Consider the following 16,271-nt stretch of genomic DNA (forward strand, 5'->3'; position numbering starts at 1 on the left):
CCTTTGCAACCTTGTTGTATATTCGTTGAAGCAAGTCGGTGCAACCCAATGAAGGTTTGTTGACCAAACAATCATTAACTGCTGGTGTCGGATTGGAAGTCCAATTCGATCTCGAGTCAGCGCAAGGGCAGGGGCCATCTAGGGACCTCTATATCAGCTTCCAACTGACTGGCTAACCTACAGTAAGCACCTCTCTTCTCCATCTTACGGAGAGATCAATATACAGGGGATTGACCCTTCGTCACCCCACGGAACTACGGTTCGAACCAGTTTCCCTGTGATACGGAACCAACAGCTTGGCTTGATCGCAAACGGGTCTGTTTTGTGTGGACAACAATGCAGATGAGTCAGGCTGCGGGGCATAGGTGCTGTTCCGATCGGCTTACTGCACGACTCGAATATGCAATATCGGTCTCTCACCCCCTGGAGAGCGGGCGAAATAAAACCCGACCGACAAGGCTACCCTACTAAAACGATTCCTCCCACCCATTACCTGCTCGAACTGCGTTGCGTGGTTGTAAGAACCCGTGCATCCCCTTCTACCCTCATCAGAACGACAACATTTCAATCGAAAACCCTGCATTTCTTTGTTATGTCTTTCTCGAATCACCGCTTCCATCTTTTCTACTCTTGTGCATCCCTCGTTGCTTTCTTGGAGACATCACAATGAGCCAAATACTGACCACTCGCCAAGCCGAGGAGCTGTTCGTTCGCCTCTCCACATGATTCCAGGTATGGTCACTTACCAAGGTCACTCAGGCACAAAGCCATCTTCGCATATTTTTCATCGATAAACCTGCCGCATGGTGCCTCTGTCCTCAGAGGAGAGCTGCAGATCGGAGACAACTTCGATGCCGCTCTCTCGGGCAAATACGAAGGTCTGCTGGAGAAAAAATGGATTGGAGTTGTAAGGCTTCAGAAGAAGGTCTGTTGTTTCTGTCTGCGTTGGTTATACCAGGTCAGATCATGGAACTCGAGTCCCGAATTGCGTTCCTACAGTCAGAGCTCGAACATGCCATACCAACCTCGCTGTCACGACGAAACCAGAACCCTTCTAGCTGGCTGCCCCGCTCCCCCGCCCGACACATCCTTCAATCTCACCGCGAACCTATTACATGTATTGCTTTTCACCCCATCTTTTCAGCTCTTGCCTGAGGGTCCGAAGACTGCACCATCAAAATCTGGGACTGGGAGCTGGGCGAGCTGGAGAGGACTATGAAGGGACATACCAAAGCAGTGACCGACGTCGACTTCGGAGGACCGCGGGGTGCCATCCTGCTGGCTTCCTGCTCGAATGATTTGACAATCAAGCTGTGGGACCCTTCAGACGACTACAAGAACATCCGAACGTTGCCTGGCCACGACCACAGTGTCAGTGCGGTCAGGTTCATATCTTCTGGATCCGCGGGCAACCCAGGCTCAGGGAACCTGCTTGTTTCTGCCAGCCGTGATAAGACACTGCGAATATGGGACGTTGCAACCGGCTACTGTGTCAAGACACTACAGGGCCATACTGACTGGATTCGTGATGTTTATCCGTCGCCGGACGGCCGCTTTCTTCTATCGGCTGGCGACGACCGTACAGGGCGCGTGTGGGACATTAGCACGGCGAACCTTGAGGCGAAAGTGACGCTCATACACCACGAGCACGTTGTCACATGTTGTACATTCGCTCCACCCAACGCCCACGTACATATGGCGAAACTTGCTGGGCTAAGGAAACCGCCAGCAAAGAATGCGGCCGAGTTCATGGCAACAGGCAGCCGTGACAGGACAATTTGTCTTTGGGACGCCAGAGGAAACTGCATTAAGGTCCTGACTGGACACGACAATTGGGTGCGGGCCGTTGTCTTCCACCCTGGTGGCAGGCACCTGCTAAGTGTATCTGACGACAAGACACTACGATGTTGGGATCTCGCAGAGGAGGGCAGATGTGTTCAACTCGACGATGCGCACACTCAGTTCGTTTCGTGCTTGCGATGGGCACCATGCATTTCTCGCGAGGTGGCAACAGACAGCGACGCGCAGGACGCCAACAACAGTACATGAAGCAAAGCAGTCGAGACAGATCATCAAATTCGATGTGTCATTGCGACTGGGAGTGTCGACAAGAAAGTGCGCATTTTCGCCAACTAACGCACCTTGCGTGGCGAACTTACGAATCATGGGCAAGTATGAAACCAAGGGGCCCGCCGGAAGCGGCTTCAATCTGGAGCCTCTCGATGCTCTAGATGCGTGCGGGTGACATGCGCTGCGTGCGATACAGTATTCTGAGCGATTGCGTTTCTGGTCATTTTCCCGAAATCTTTTGTCCACACAAGAAGGACGCTGTAAAAAGCGTCGCGTACGATCCGCCCAGCCACAGAAAGGCGTTGAGAAAGACTGTGGATTGCGCGGATTTCTCGAAAACGCCAAGAGCTAACTGTACATCTCTGCCCCCTCGTCCAGAAAACAGCCCTCCACGGCCCCGGCCGTGCGGAGATCCTGCTCTATGCCCGTCTGGCACCGCTCACGCTGAGCCTTATGCCACATCACGACTAAGCAGCTCTTGGCCCAGCTCCCTGTCCTAACCGGACATGCTGGAGCCTTCTGGGTCAGCGACTGCATGTTTTTTGCAGGGTTGCCTGAGGCTGACCCGGCTTAAAACCGAAGACGGCTTCCTGTTTAGCCCACAATCAGTTGGGACACAACGTCGTCTGGCCCTCATGCTCTGCGCAATGCGCAAGCAAGGAGGCGAACACCTCCAGGCAGATCCACGTCCCCAAGTCCACCCCAGCCTTATCCAGGAGCTTTCCGCGTTGGTTGTTTTCCGTGCTTCCCTTCGCGCCAGAATACTGGTCGGCAATGAAGCATCCCCAGCGGTCCTTCTGATTTCCCAAACCTCCAAAAACGAGGCCGGTTCCCCGGGAACTTGGCAGGTAAATATCTCGTAATTTCAGCTGGTTGGAGGTGCTTTGGATCCTCCCGCATTGAGCGGCGAGGGCCCAACGCCATGTTTAACAAGCTCCTTGCGCCGTCCTCGTTGTCAGAGACTGGAACGACTTGCGTAGAACCAGGTCCTGCCTTCATGTCCGAAATGACCGTCTTCACTTCGCTGTCTTGGTGGACCACCTGAAGAGAGTTTTTCCGGCGACCATGCGCCCGATGTATGTTGGACCTGGTCCCTTGGTGTTGACATATTGCACGGCAAGACTTCCCTCCATGTCATCTGCTTTGTCGAGGCATTGTGCAAACACAGGATGGTTCTCTTGAAGCTGCTTCGTTAAGGCAGAATGCGGCGCCCCGCAGGAACTTCTGCCACGGCGGGTCGGGGTGGCATTGGGGCCTGGGTTCCAGGCTGGAATCCGGCGTTGTCATAACTTTCCGACTTGTCCGGTTCAGAGGAGGTATTCTGCTGAGCCTGCTCTCCAGCGACCGGCAAAAACGGTTTATGGACCGTCGTGTCCAGCAAAATAATACAAGTGAAGAATCGACCGAGCTCTGTACGAGTTGCTTGACGAACATATGCATGGGTAATACCCAGGGCAGGCATATGGGGACGCGGGGGCGGACCGACAGGTTGCGGAGCAGATTTAGCTCCAGTGCTTCATCGCCATGGGAGGGTGCCTGCGAAAAACACCCTGAGTCACTTGGAAGAATCCAAGGCAGTGAGTGACAGGCGGCAGTGACAGGCGGCAGCGATCGGTTGGCTGGACGGTCAATCACTTGACGATGTAGAAACCACCCTGATCGATATCTCCTTTCTCCTCTGACTAGCCAGGAATGTGGGGAGGTGATTGTCTCTAGGTATACACTACTTCGCGTATCCCCACATGCCGCACGTTAGTGCGAGAACAAGTGCACTGTGACGCCCGTTCTATGCCAAACCCCATCCCTAGGGTTGGTAGGGGCGGGCCCGGAGGGGGCGGGCTAGGGTTCCAGCATGGCCCGAAGAACGCCTGCAATCAACAATGCGTCCCTGTGCACTGGCTGAAAAGGTGCGTGCAATGTCGCCTGCTGAACTTCGGACTTGACATGCAGCATGTCCAAAACGGCTCGAAGGGGCTCACGCGCGGCCTGGCTCGTATGGCACGATAAGCCCTTAAGTACGTATATAGATAGATCTAGGTATATACAGGCGTGTCCACCAAGGGTTGGTGAAGAATCAGCTTTCTTGTCAGTGTATCGGTACTTGTTGCTTGCAAATGCGGGCCTCCTGATGACGCCCCGTCGCGCCATGCTGTGATCCTAGCTCGCCTATTCTGCCTTGCCTGCCCTCCCATTCCCAAGCTGTGATAACACAAGAAATGGGGTTTGTGCAGCTTGTGAATAATACGTCACACGCCTCGAACGGTCTCAGGACGCGTCTACAAAAACAAGGAGGCAAAAGGGAGGCATTCTATGCTGAGACCGATCATGATACGAAACTAGACCGGGCCTAGAATAGGTGACGAGTTTGTGGAGAGGCCGTAGCGCTCGGTCTGGACGGTCGGAAGAGCAAAAGCAAGAATTTGATGATGGAGATGGAAGTGGCTTACCATGTGGCTTCCGAGAAGGATAGGGCGCATGCGAGGGGCGCGCTTTTCTTGGATGCGGCCATATCTTAAGCTAGCATCTGATCTGTTGGGAGCATCCGGGAGCACATATTGGACGCGATCTTCCACCACCCCTTTTCAGGCATGGCTCCCACGTTTGTGTCAAGCAAAATTGTAGAGGATCCCTGCAACTTGGCTAACAGCGAACTCCCCAGAAAGCGGCTACCAGCTTTTACCGAGGCCCAAGTCCGCCAACAGAACGGTTGCGCAGCTGTTTGCTGCTTTCACGCATAAGCAGCATCAGCATCCAGCAAGCAGTGCGCCGTCACATTGACTTGCCATATCAGTGCGAGCAGCCGACATGGATGCGGTCAATTGAATTCGGAATTGAAAAGTAGAACGAAAGCCGCTTGCGTAATGTGTCGCCTTGGCTTTGACGGCACGGAACTATTGCGGACTTGTTATTCGCTAGTGACTTGAGATGTATGTCAACAGTCGAGAGAGTCACTTTGTCAAGTGTCAAATCTCGTGTAGGAAGGTGTTGGACGAGTCAAGCAATAACTAAATCCATTTTGTTTTCCGTCGTAATCAGCACCCGGTAGTTCGTCGGCGAGGGCGACGTACCCCTTCGCCGAAGACGCGATCTTGTCTTTGAATGCGCACAACTCCGGCTCGCACACAGCTTCGACCCGTTGCAAGCACTGAGATGAGACGGACCACGGAGCGCCCGTCTTTTAATCTGATCTTGAGAACATTTTCACCCCAAAGCGACGATATTGAGCATGTAAGAATCTCGGACTCCGCGTGATGAAAGAATATCGCTACTTATGACGAGGGGACTAAAGTATCGACTATTAGGATACATCAATTCTTCCCTTCCATTCCGACTCGTCCAGTGATATTCCTTTTGGTCTCAGGCAGCAACATAAAAATGCCATGATCTGACGACGGAGCTCAGATATGTTATCGTCGGTTTTGTGGTCGAGGAGTCGAGCGACCGAGCCCGGGAGCCAAGAAGCCACGTCCCCGGTTTTGGAATCGGAGCGGTCCCGCACGACTGCAGCGTACTGTGACCCAAGCTTTTTGACCATTTTCTGTGGCAGATATTGAAGAAGAGCTTTTAGAAGCGCCGTCAAGTGACTCAAGCTGCGCGATGTCTTTTGATCAGACGCCGAAGCTCCTATCATGAACGCAGGCACTTTCGCGCTGTCTTTCTATGTCGAGAAATGCGACATCTGGTGGCCGTCAACGTAAAGTTGGCCTAGCCCTTTGGCGCTCAGGCTTGTAGGTCGGCATTTCGAGGTAGCTCCTCGCTTTTCTTGCATCTACACAAGCTGTGCCATAATCTGCGAGACTACCACCTCGCTGGACCTGGCACGTTACGACGGACACATGTTTCACGTCTCTGACTCACGCAACATCCGACATGACCCAGACATCGGCTGGCTCCAACCGATTCTACAGGAGTGCGAAGATGAGATGGAGAGGGGAAGGGGAAGACATGGGTGTCTACAAAAAGGCACATGGCAGGGATTGCAGCCACGCGGACAGAGGGGCAGGGTGGTAGGTATCGCACTAGAGCAACTTCGCGGTGCCTACCAAGAGATGTTCACAGACCGGACCAGTAAGCCAGAGCCTGCGGCTTTGTGCGGGCCTTGGCTCGGGAGGCTAGAAGGTCTAGCGTAAGGGTTGGCGCTCCAGTGCAGACCTGTCGAGGACTCCTTAGTGTGCTGGGCAGATCCAATCCCTGCAAGGTGTAAAGCGGTATGACAGAGTTCAACCAATCATGGGGTTCACAAGTTTCGCCTAACCGCTTCAAGGCACTTGGTCACATCATTCTTCCGGTCTGGCCCGTAACCTCGAAATGGGGGCGTTAAGAGCCTGGATGTTCCGCGATTGGGTGAGGGGCCTGCAGGTATCTGTGTTCCAACCGCACAACGCAGGGCGCCCGGCGCCAATGAAACTGCAAGCCCGCTGTGATGTATTTCTCATCGGCAGGCAATTTAATTCGCACCAATCATAGTGCTTGGAGGATCGCGCGGGGATGGAGAAATTGCAAGGAGCTTGCCTGCTGCTGCTGCTTATCTTCGGCGTGAACGAGCTTAGCTACTCACATAGCGAATGTGCACGATGCCATCATGGAGCCCTTCCTCGTCTCCATTTCATGTTGAAATTTTCTAGACCTACAATATAAGTACGCTGATATCCTCGTAAGTCGCAGGAGTTTTTGTTCTGTACCACCTTAATCAACAGCAAAACTTCGAAGCCACTGCTATCACTTGGAAAAAAAGATCCAAACCTATCTTTGAACTTGAGGGTGAGTCGATTGAAGACCCTTCGTCCTGCGTCTGGTTTCAACTAATCCCTAGAGCTAGACTTCCAAAATGTGCACTTGGGAGAGGACCAAATGTTCAAATTGCGACGCCGTTGTGCTGGATAAGTGCACTGGCCCATGCACCGACGGCTACCATGCCATCTATACTGATGGTTCGACTGTGAGTGTCATCTCCGGCACGTGTGGACCATGCAGTTATGGAACGCCAGAAAGTCAGTAGGGGTACATTCCTGAGAAAGGAAACGAATGGGTTGGTTGTGGTACTGGGCATTGTTGGAGAGGTGGTCACAAACGCAAAGGCTAGATGAACCACAAAATTACCAAATAATTCTACAGTAGTCATGGTATTTTTAGCGGGGCATATGTTTTGGTGCATAGCAACGATGGGTATTATCATCACGGTTTAATGCATGATGTGACTGTGACAGTGCAAAAGAATGACATAATCCTACTCTAAGCCTATATTAGTGCGTTTGATTTCCCATCTTCGACGTACGTGCCAATTCCCCTGTGGTAGTCAAACTATCACTGCCCAAACGTGCTTGAAATTGTGGTAAGTGCCCGCTCCATCTTCCAGGCCAAGTTACGCTGTGCTCACCTATGCGCCAAACGGACTGATACTGTAGATAGGTTTCCTGGAAACGTTTTCGGAATTTTTCGACTCCATTGCGATGACCGAACGAGGCGGTGATAGGATTGCCAAGCGCATTTTTGTATCTGTTTCGAAGAAAAGCCCCCAGTGGTCTCAGGCGTTATCAAGCGACAAGGAGATTGTCAACCTAGCAATTGGTCATCTAAACTCTAACGCCCCATCTACACAGATTGTGGATGCAGACGCAATGCTCGTCGTTAAGGAGATATGGCCTATGCGGATCTGGATTGTCTTCGACATATTCAACATCAACTACGACCCCTCCAAGGCCCATCTTCCGAATCAGAATGACCTGCCAGTGATCGCGATATCGCTCAGCAAGAATACGAGTGTGACAGTTGCTAGCATTGGATTGAGGGACAAGGTTAATCAAGGAGTCCGAGACGCCCACGACCTGCATGGTCATGGAAGTCGGGCACCTTTCCGAATTGACCATGCCAACAACAACATACCCACATATTCAAGCCCACGGATTCAAAACACTGCAACAACAGGACATCATGGAGCGTGTTGATTGGGACAAATGAGAGCCTGTTCCTGTGCCACAGGTGCTGATATAATCGAGGTTAATAGACTGATAGCATCACTCAATGCTGGCCGGCACATCCCACGCGTTCAGCGCAAGATTGTGAGACGCAAGCTCCAACCAACTGATTTTAAACCTAGTCGCTAGTCGCTTTCGACTGGCAGACTAGAACATGTTCAAGCTCGTCTGAAATGACGAGGTGCAAACCGGGCAGCAATGTGACCAAAAGAATGAGCAAGTGTTCCAGCAGCAGTTCGTTCAAGTAGACGCGCCAAACAATGAGCAAATTCAGCCACAAGACTAGCAAAGATCGAAGTGGCATGATCTCCAATACTGTGCCCACGAACCACGGATAAGAGTACGAGGCTTTTCGCCAGCGACATACGCATGGCCAGCGAAACTATGCCCAAGTTAGGTCATCTCCTGGGCATTTTCCGACAATTCGCTACACCATTCCAAGAGGTATATAAGTGATGCATGGCGCTCAGTAAGGCTGAGCTTTATGGGTGCCCTTGTCTCCTAAAATTGAGTATATTCGCCCGGAACCATGGCCAATATACGTCCGCACACCACCACGCTAGGTATTGGATCGCGCAAATGACTCCGAACGTGTCAATCTCCGAGTTGGTGTCGCCACTGGGCTGATTCAACCGTACAGTCTGGAGAGCGAATGCCAACTGCCAGGTTCCAATCCGCAATGTCGCCGCCCCTTCACTGCCATCTTGACTACTGGACTCAACACTCAGCGCAATGGGGTGGTTTCGGAAGACGGAACAGTCTGTGTGATTGACAGATTCGGGCAGGGACTTGTCACATAGTTGTTTGATCACGGCGTTGATTTCCATTTCTACGTTAGCGTCGGGATGGATGCAGATGCAGAAGTCTACCATCTTGACCTGTGCTCGCTTATCCAGTAAATGTCGATGAATGTCAGCGGAGGTGCTGAACGTAACATCGGCATCCGGTCAGCTGCCTACGCCGTCATTAGAGGGGCGGGGCGCAGACCAGGACAAAAAATCGACAAGACCGTCGCCCATACAATCGCCATCTTTTCGCAGAGCGTGAAGGAGTATTTGGTGGTGTACTCCGGCATTTCAAACGGCCTCGGCAGCTTGAAGCCTGGTGCAGCGCCCAGTATTGGTCACAATGTTCTGAATCTTGTCCATGGGCACGATCTTGCCACATCGCCAAGGCTCGTTGTCGCTGTAGTAAACATCATCGTCCAGACGAACGAGGAGAGAGGAGATCCTGCAAAAGTGAGTCGGCCGCCTCCCAACGCTCCGTGGTCAGTGTTGCTAGCAAGCATCCGAGGAAAAGACGAGACGCACGCGATGCAATGTTGGAATGATCCTTTGATGCATTGAGAAAAGCGTAAGTTGCCATCGGGTTCCTTGCAGACTGGGCGGATGGCTGCTCGCTGTTTCCCGATCGGCAAAGTCGAAGAGACATAGGCGGAATGAGTCGGGAATCTCGAGGCGACCAAGCTGCTTCGTCGGAGACGCATTTTTGCGGGAACGTCTTGGGCCTGATACTGTATCGAATGACGAGGTGCTCACGGTGCTCGAGGGTCGCGAAACGGAATCGGAATGTCGGACTGGCGCTCGAGGGGTGTCGTCAATTATGCTGCCCATCAGTTCATGCTAGACGATTTCAGAGCTTGTGAGGTATGATTGAATCGTTGATTAATTTAATTTAATCCTACACGGTTATCAGCCGCTCTTATGTCAGCAGCTATTCCCGGATAGCGGGGTTTGGCCAACAGCCGAAAAAACATTGGCCAGCTGTCTCCAAATTTTCGGCTTTGTCCTCCAACCTCATCTACGCCTGGCTGCCACCAAGTGTAGTTTGCGGTTCCCTACTAATGTAATCCTAGGCTCTGTTGAGGTCTTACGCCTCATGTGGCGGATCCATTTACCTACAGTCTCCCCTCAATGCTCAGCTTTGTCTGGGTTGCGACTCGATCCCGCGTTGCCCAAGGATCTCGGTCTGTTCTACGAATCGGATTGCCTTGGCGGCTGCTTTGCGCTTGTTTTGTATGACCCGGAGATTGTGTCGTCCTGGAAGGGCTCCGAATTCCTGACGTCAGAGTTGTCGGAACCTGCGGCATCGCAGCAGGATGTGCGAGACCGTTTGTCATCCTCTCCAGCAGGGGCACTTGGCATTGATGATGCCTGGTACTCTTCAGCTGAAGAGGAAATCCTGGAGTCCGATCTTTTCCGTGCGCATCTGGACCAGACCAGCAGTGCGCTGTGGCGTTTGCTGAGGCTTTCGTAAAGTTGAAGGACCTTGTTCGTCGGCTTTGGTGTGAGACGGAACGATGTTCTTTCCAGCGTCTCGACTTCCCATTAGTGGGACTGTCTGTGCGACCATGTTTTGACTGTCGACCTGAGCTGCCTCCATCCCGTGGCCTCTTTCGCGGCGACATCTGCTGCTTCGTTGCCCTAGATGCCGATGTGGGCCGGCACCCACAGTAGTCCTTGCTCTCGGAGTGACTGTGTCTTGTCTGCGATGATCATGAGGAGGTATGCGCCGGATTTACCCTTTGGTTTGGCTGACGAACTGATAGCGGCTTCTTTGTCGGTGTGGATGAAGACTTTGCTTCTGTGGTTTCCGTTTTACTTGTCTGCCTGCACCATTTCAAGGGCCAGGATGATGCCCTGCAGCTCTTCCGCGTAGACCTTCGATGTTGTGTCGTCGCCCGTGTGCACACACACACACACACACACACACACACACAGAGAGAGAGAGAGAGAGAGAGAGATTAAGACGCCCTGGCTTAGCCATTAGCTAATCCATGACTGGCATTGAAGCGTGCTTCCCGAGTCATCAGCCAGAAAGGCCCTGCAGTTGTAATCCACGCCCATGATGTTGCCCAAGGTGAATGCCGGATTCATGCCTCGACCGGTCCTCTGAAGTAAGAGACGCATCGTCATGCGAATATACGCTCCGTGATCCATCACTTGCATGCTGATAATTTAGCGTGATGATGATCGTGTGACATCTGCCGGAGCGAAGCATCGCCGAGGCGACTGCCCAACCATCAAGTCATCAGGCCGTAACCTCTGTCTCCAGTAGTCAATACGAAGGTTGGTACGGCAGCTTCAACGGTCGTGTAGCTGTCAATGACCCTTATGTTGTCATTCACATGGCGTCTAGCTTGGGGACAAATCGAGCCAGCTTGGCGGTGAATTGTTGGCAAACGATGAGTGAGGCAAGAAGTGTCAAAAGCGGTCACGTGGCCGATACATTGATATTTTGAACACGATGAACAGGGCTTATCTACCTGGGCGATGTACATGTGCTGTCGCCAATCGTGTACGCAACCCATCTTCCTAACGCCGGGAGTCACTTCAACGAATGAAGCGCCGTTCTGAGCTGGGACATGAATGATCTCTACATCGCCTCGAGGAGACTGCGCTGCCTTACTTTTGGGGATCATCATCAAAACTCGACTCCACGTGGAAAAGCTTGACTGTCTTGTCGTACTTTAACCACTTGCCTGACTTGGCAAGACGACACCCTAGCCAAAGACACCTGTCCGCACGCTCCCGCACCATATAGCTGAGTTCGAGAAATCTCTTGTCGCACTCCACCTCCGTACCCGTGAACCAGTCAGTGGGATAATACTTTTCAACCCATAGCAATCCCCTCTGTGCAAAGTCTTCGGGGAGCGGTCGAGCATCCCTATCTGCGGGCACCGGGAAGTCCTCAGATTCAATCTTCTGGTAGCATGAAAAGGATTCCAGAGCCTTGTTCAAGAACAGGGAGATGGCCTTCCAAGGTATCCTCTCTTCGATGTAGACCATCGCGCCGGGATACTGTGACATGTGGCGCAGGAAAACCAGGGTAACGTGCAGGTAGGGGTACACCATGGAATTGCCAGTGAGGCCAAACACAGTCCTGTGGGTACGAGAAACGAAGTCCAGCGCATTGAAAAACCTCCGCGTCGGAACGACGGCTATCCCGTGGGTCGCCTGGGTGTCATCCTTTGGCAGGACTACATCTTCTGCACAACCCACTTAGATGGCCCTCATGATTGGATTGCTCTCGCTACCGTACTCAAGAAGGGCGCACCCCAGCACGATAGAGATTTGGTACCCATGCTCCATCCACCGGCAGGTGGACCTCTCAATATACCCGGCGAGGTTCTTAGTGCAGGCTTCCGAGTACGCAGAGAACTGATCGCTGTTCTTTTCAGAAAACAGTAGACCATGGGCGCGTACGAAGGCAGTGTTGATATCAACAGCTTCGACCCTCATGATACCAAGCTCTTCGTCGTTGAAAGCCACGGTAATGACTGGGCCGTCCTCGTCTACGCCAAGCATCGTAGTCTCAGTGACCACAACGTCAATGTCCACTGTGTCGGCCTCTGAGGCCGCAGCGATAACGGAAGCGGACTCCAGGAGGTCAGACTCATCGTCTATTGGATCCAAGTTTAGAGCTTCAACCACCTCGTTGGTCAGCTCCACGCCAGAACTCTTCTCGCTGTCATACGAACCCGTGCGGGCCGGCACGGGCATGTCGGAAACTTCGTTCATGTTTTGACTGAAGAACGTCGTAAGCGAATCTCGAGCTTGTAGGAAGGGAATCTGTGCACAAAGTGACTTTGTGTAGTAAAACAGTTGTTGGAGAGTGTTCGGTTTGGCGCAGATTGCGAGTTGGTGATACAAGCGGCCGTCGGTAGGAGACTTGTCGCTGGCCTTGGAGTGCCAATGACGTGAAACTGAGGTCCAGACTTCGCTGTCCTTGAAGTCATCGTCCTTGATTCCCATTCTAGAGCCGTCAGAAAGTACCAACACCATCGGAACCATGTCACTCACCGGTATATACCAAGGTCACCAAGACATTCAATCCACGTATCTTCAAAAGCCGGCACCATTTCGTATAGTAGGGCCGTTTTAGAGTAGACCAGGTTGATGAAGCTAAGCATGTGATCCAGTGAATCAGGTAAACGGTGATGCAATAACTCCAGAAAGGACTGCATCCCGTGCTTCCGGAAGCGGGCTGGCATTGCATACTCGCTTGCGCGCCGACATAAGTCTGGACTGGCGGAGGGGTCATGAGAGGCCAGGAAGAAGTCATGGTACTCATTTAAAAGCTCATTGTGTCGTGCATTAAGAGCCTGCCATTGCTTGTGGTTGAGCCTTGGGTTCGTTTCATTGTTGGAGAATTGGGCTTTGTCAGCCTCAATGCATTCGTTCTCCATCACTACGAGCCTGTCGTAGATGCTGTTCACTTCAATCTCGAGCCTCTGTTGACTGGGTGGTTGGATCTCGAGCTCTTTGACCATCTCATCTGCGTGCTCGAAGCGTGGAGGCTTGGGGTCGAAGGTGCGAATTGACCGTAAGAGAGTTCCTCCTGTAGTCTCGAGCTGTTGCGTCACGGATTCATTATTCACCCTGAGAACCATGATGATCAACTGGTTGACGGGTGTACCGATTTGTCGTTGTAGCAATTCGTCGGCCGCTATCTTTTTTGTGTCTTGCGCAAGGGAGTCGGATGAACGAACGTCGGCTTTGCACAGCGCAATCTCGAAAGGGTGCCGGACTATGCCAGATAGCGCATTCGGCGATTGCTGAAAAAAGAATTTTGGTGTCAGCGCTGTGCGTAGTCCAGGCAATTATGCGTCGTTACCTCTGCGTTCTTGAGACGAGACAGAGCTCTTTCAGCAGAAGCTGCGTCGAGGTTCTTATACACACTCTGCTCCCCGCGAATGGCTTGTTCGATGGACGGAGCAGGGCGTAGTCCGTTAGAGTGACCTCGACGTGTCGGGCCCCGCAACAGTAGCATGGAAATATTGCCAAGCAGGCAGCCGTTCATGGCTGAGACGAAGCCACAGCGTTAGCCTGGACGCCTCGTCTAATCCGCCAGCCCGCCGATCCGCCGCGCCTCCTTCCATCGGGTTCACCGCCGCTCCTTAGTCTCTCCTTGTTCTCCATGCTAAGCGGCAGGCGACTGTGATCAGTCACCCTGACTAATGACATCGAACGGTTCTTTTCCAAGGTCTGGTCGTGCACTGATTTTACTAGGTGCGGGTGAGAATGTATCTTACCTTCCGTTGAAAGATTCGATAATAATGAGATGGGAAATGCGGAGCCAGACATCGACGCTCTCGATTGAGTCCATAGCGAGGCAAACGAACTCCTTTCCCAGGCCATTCAATCGTATCAAAGCATCTCTACGTAGTCGTTCAGGCGTGATCAAGACGGAGAGGCTGTCAGTGCGGGTGACTCGCGCACACACGGACGAAACACCCGTCATTTCTTCCCATTTCGCTCATTTTCTCATGTGCTCATCCATCCTCTGCTATCACAAATGGTACGCAGTGATCCTCGTGCATGTAGGTCCAAGTAAAGTTATACTGTCGCAGTGCAAAAGGCACGCGATTCCTGCCTAGACGATGATGGAGCCAGAACGTTGACCGGCAGGCATGGTCGCTGATCAAGCCATCTTCCCACCTTCTGCCATTCTTGACGAAGTCCGAACATGCACGGAAGAGTGCTCTCCGGGACAGATTATCGTGCGGCTAGCCGGACAGCGCAGTTGGTCCTTCTGATCAGCCCCTTATCAGGAGAGCAGTGCCCCAGCGGGGTGTGCATGTCGGATGTCCCACGATTGGAGGAATAAGTCAATGATAACAGCCCTTGCCATAGAGATGCCGCCTCGCTTTTACAGGGAGCCGGCCTTGTCGTTGTTACCCGTGTATCAAGGGTTAGGCTCCAACCAGACTCGACGAACCTGGTGGCATCTACTGGAGCTCCTCGCTTTGCATTTAAAAAAGGTATGCCATAATTTGCGAGGCGACCATCCTGCTGGCCCTGACGAATGACGACGTACAAATTCCATCTGATTCCACCGGTATAGGGGTACTAGAATGAGATGAGGGGTGGTGGGGGAAGGACAATGCATGGGTGTCTAAAAAGGTACATGGGAGGGATTGCAGCCACGAAGGCAGAGGGGCAAGGTGGCTGGCAACGCGCCAGAGCTACATCGCAGTGTCTACCAAGAAATGTTCCCAGACCGGACCAGAAGGCCAGAGCCTGCGGCATCTTCTGGCAAGGATTGCAAGCGAGTGGGAGATGCATACGGGGTGGTGAAGGAAGCAAATCGTACGCCATGGCCTGCAGAAAACGGGTTGAAGTGCTTGGCGAATGTGAAAACCCTTCCAGCCAGTCCGTTAGCTGCTGACATCCGGTGTTTCGGGGGAGACCAAGACCAGTGATTGGGACGATTGGATTGAGGATCCCTTACGGAACGATTCGATTCCGTCAATTGAAGAATCGGCGTGTTCTGGTTGGATTGCGAACAGTTGCAGCAGGTATTACAGGGCAGTCTTCCAAACGGCGTGCGTTCCATTGTGTCCCCTTTGCCTTGTGTACACATCATCCTGACCCGGACTTTGTCCTCTTATGTTCTGCTTAAACGATCTTGTACCGCCACTTTTCCGTAACCTTGGATTTTTGGTCAAGTCCCTAAGCTGGATGACCTCATTGGAGTCCGATGTTGTCGGTCAGGGTCACACATCGAAAGAACAGCCTCAGGCCAATGCCACGTCAATCTCACTCTACAGAAATGCGGTTGCCGGGAATCGATGATTGCTCAAGTGGGCAATAGACAATCTAGGAACACGGGCGCAAGACACCGTTTCCGTCGTCGCCGACGACGAGCTGTGAGCGGGGCTGGCCAAGGACACGCAATTACAGGTATGGAGTCATCACTACTGCGTAGTATGAAGCTCGGAAAGTCTCGATTCACACGTCTGCTATCTCGATCCGCCCTGAAGTCTGCACTGATGATCCTCGTACAATGTATTTTCTAGTTCGGGTCGCGACTCCTGAAGCTGATTCAGCTCGGATTCGAACCTGTGAGATAGTTCAGAGCCATCTCGGCAGCATCCTCCTTGGCGTTGTTCAGGTTCTTCCCGTCGTACCAGAACCGAGCCGAGAGCGTGCGCCCGTGGACGGTCACCCGGCTGGACCAGGCTGTGCGTCTCCCTGCGAGAGAGTTAGGACCGCTCCAACGAAGAGCAGCGTATGCGTACCTCGCCGGTCGGAGACGATTTGGAACACAGGCGGCATGATGTTGGCCTCTCGGCAGGCATCTGGACGCTGTTTAGACTCGGCGGCGCGGGACAGAGACATCTGTCGTACATTCAAGACGGTCTTGCCAAGTCGCCGTCTGGCTTCTCAGGGAGGAGGCAGACATGGCAGCAAAGCCAGGAGCGTGTGTCATTCAAAAGATAGC

The 16,271-nt window shown here is 52.7% G+C and overlaps 4 protein-coding genes across 4 annotated transcripts; 2 read left to right on the top strand and 2 right to left on the bottom strand.

Annotated features, from left to right (window-relative positions):
* Positions 1-552: 552 nt before the first annotated feature.
* Positions 553-2,049, top strand: CORC01_13273 (nuclear distribution protein pac-1a; the record flags this gene model as incomplete). The annotated part of the gene is made up of 3 exons (XM_022624890.1): positions 553-704; positions 760-878; positions 1,157-2,049. Coding segments are annotated over 3 exons (1,164 nt in total), but the record flags the coding sequence as incomplete, so codon positions are not given.
* Positions 2,050-7,520: 5,471 nt separating this feature from the next.
* On the top strand, positions 7,521-10,301 carry CORC01_13274 (uncharacterized protein; the record flags this gene model as incomplete). Its single annotated transcript, XM_022624891.1, has 2 exons — positions 7,521-7,902; positions 9,901-10,301. 2 exons carry the CDS (start codon positions 7,521-7,523, stop codon positions 10,299-10,301), a joined length of 783 nt encoding a protein of 260 aa, XP_022468582.1.
* Positions 10,302-11,449: 1,148 nt separating this feature from the next.
* CORC01_13275 (uncharacterized protein) lies at positions 11,450-13,847 on the bottom strand (the record flags this gene model as incomplete). The annotated part of the gene is made up of 4 exons (XM_022624892.1): positions 11,450-12,033; positions 12,082-12,800; positions 12,848-13,602; positions 13,662-13,847. The coding sequence occupies 4 exons, from the start codon at positions 13,845-13,847 to the stop codon at positions 11,450-11,452; spliced, it is 2,244 nt and encodes a 747-aa protein (XP_022468583.1).
* Positions 13,848-15,872: 2,025 nt separating this feature from the next.
* Positions 15,873-16,232, bottom strand: CORC01_13276 (uncharacterized protein; the record flags this gene model as incomplete). Its single annotated transcript, XM_022624893.1, has 3 exons — positions 15,873-16,021; positions 16,069-16,128; positions 16,178-16,232. The coding sequence occupies 3 exons, from the start codon at positions 16,230-16,232 to the stop codon at positions 15,873-15,875; spliced, it is 264 nt and encodes an 87-aa protein (XP_022468584.1).
* Between the last annotated feature and the right edge of the window lie 39 nt (positions 16,233-16,271).

Source organism: Colletotrichum orchidophilum, assembly GCF_001831195.1.
Source record: "Colletotrichum orchidophilum strain IMI 309357 chromosome Unknown Scaffold_184.1, whole genome shotgun sequence".
Taxonomy (NCBI): Eukaryota; Fungi; Ascomycota; class Sordariomycetes; order Glomerellales; family Glomerellaceae; genus Colletotrichum; species Colletotrichum orchidophilum.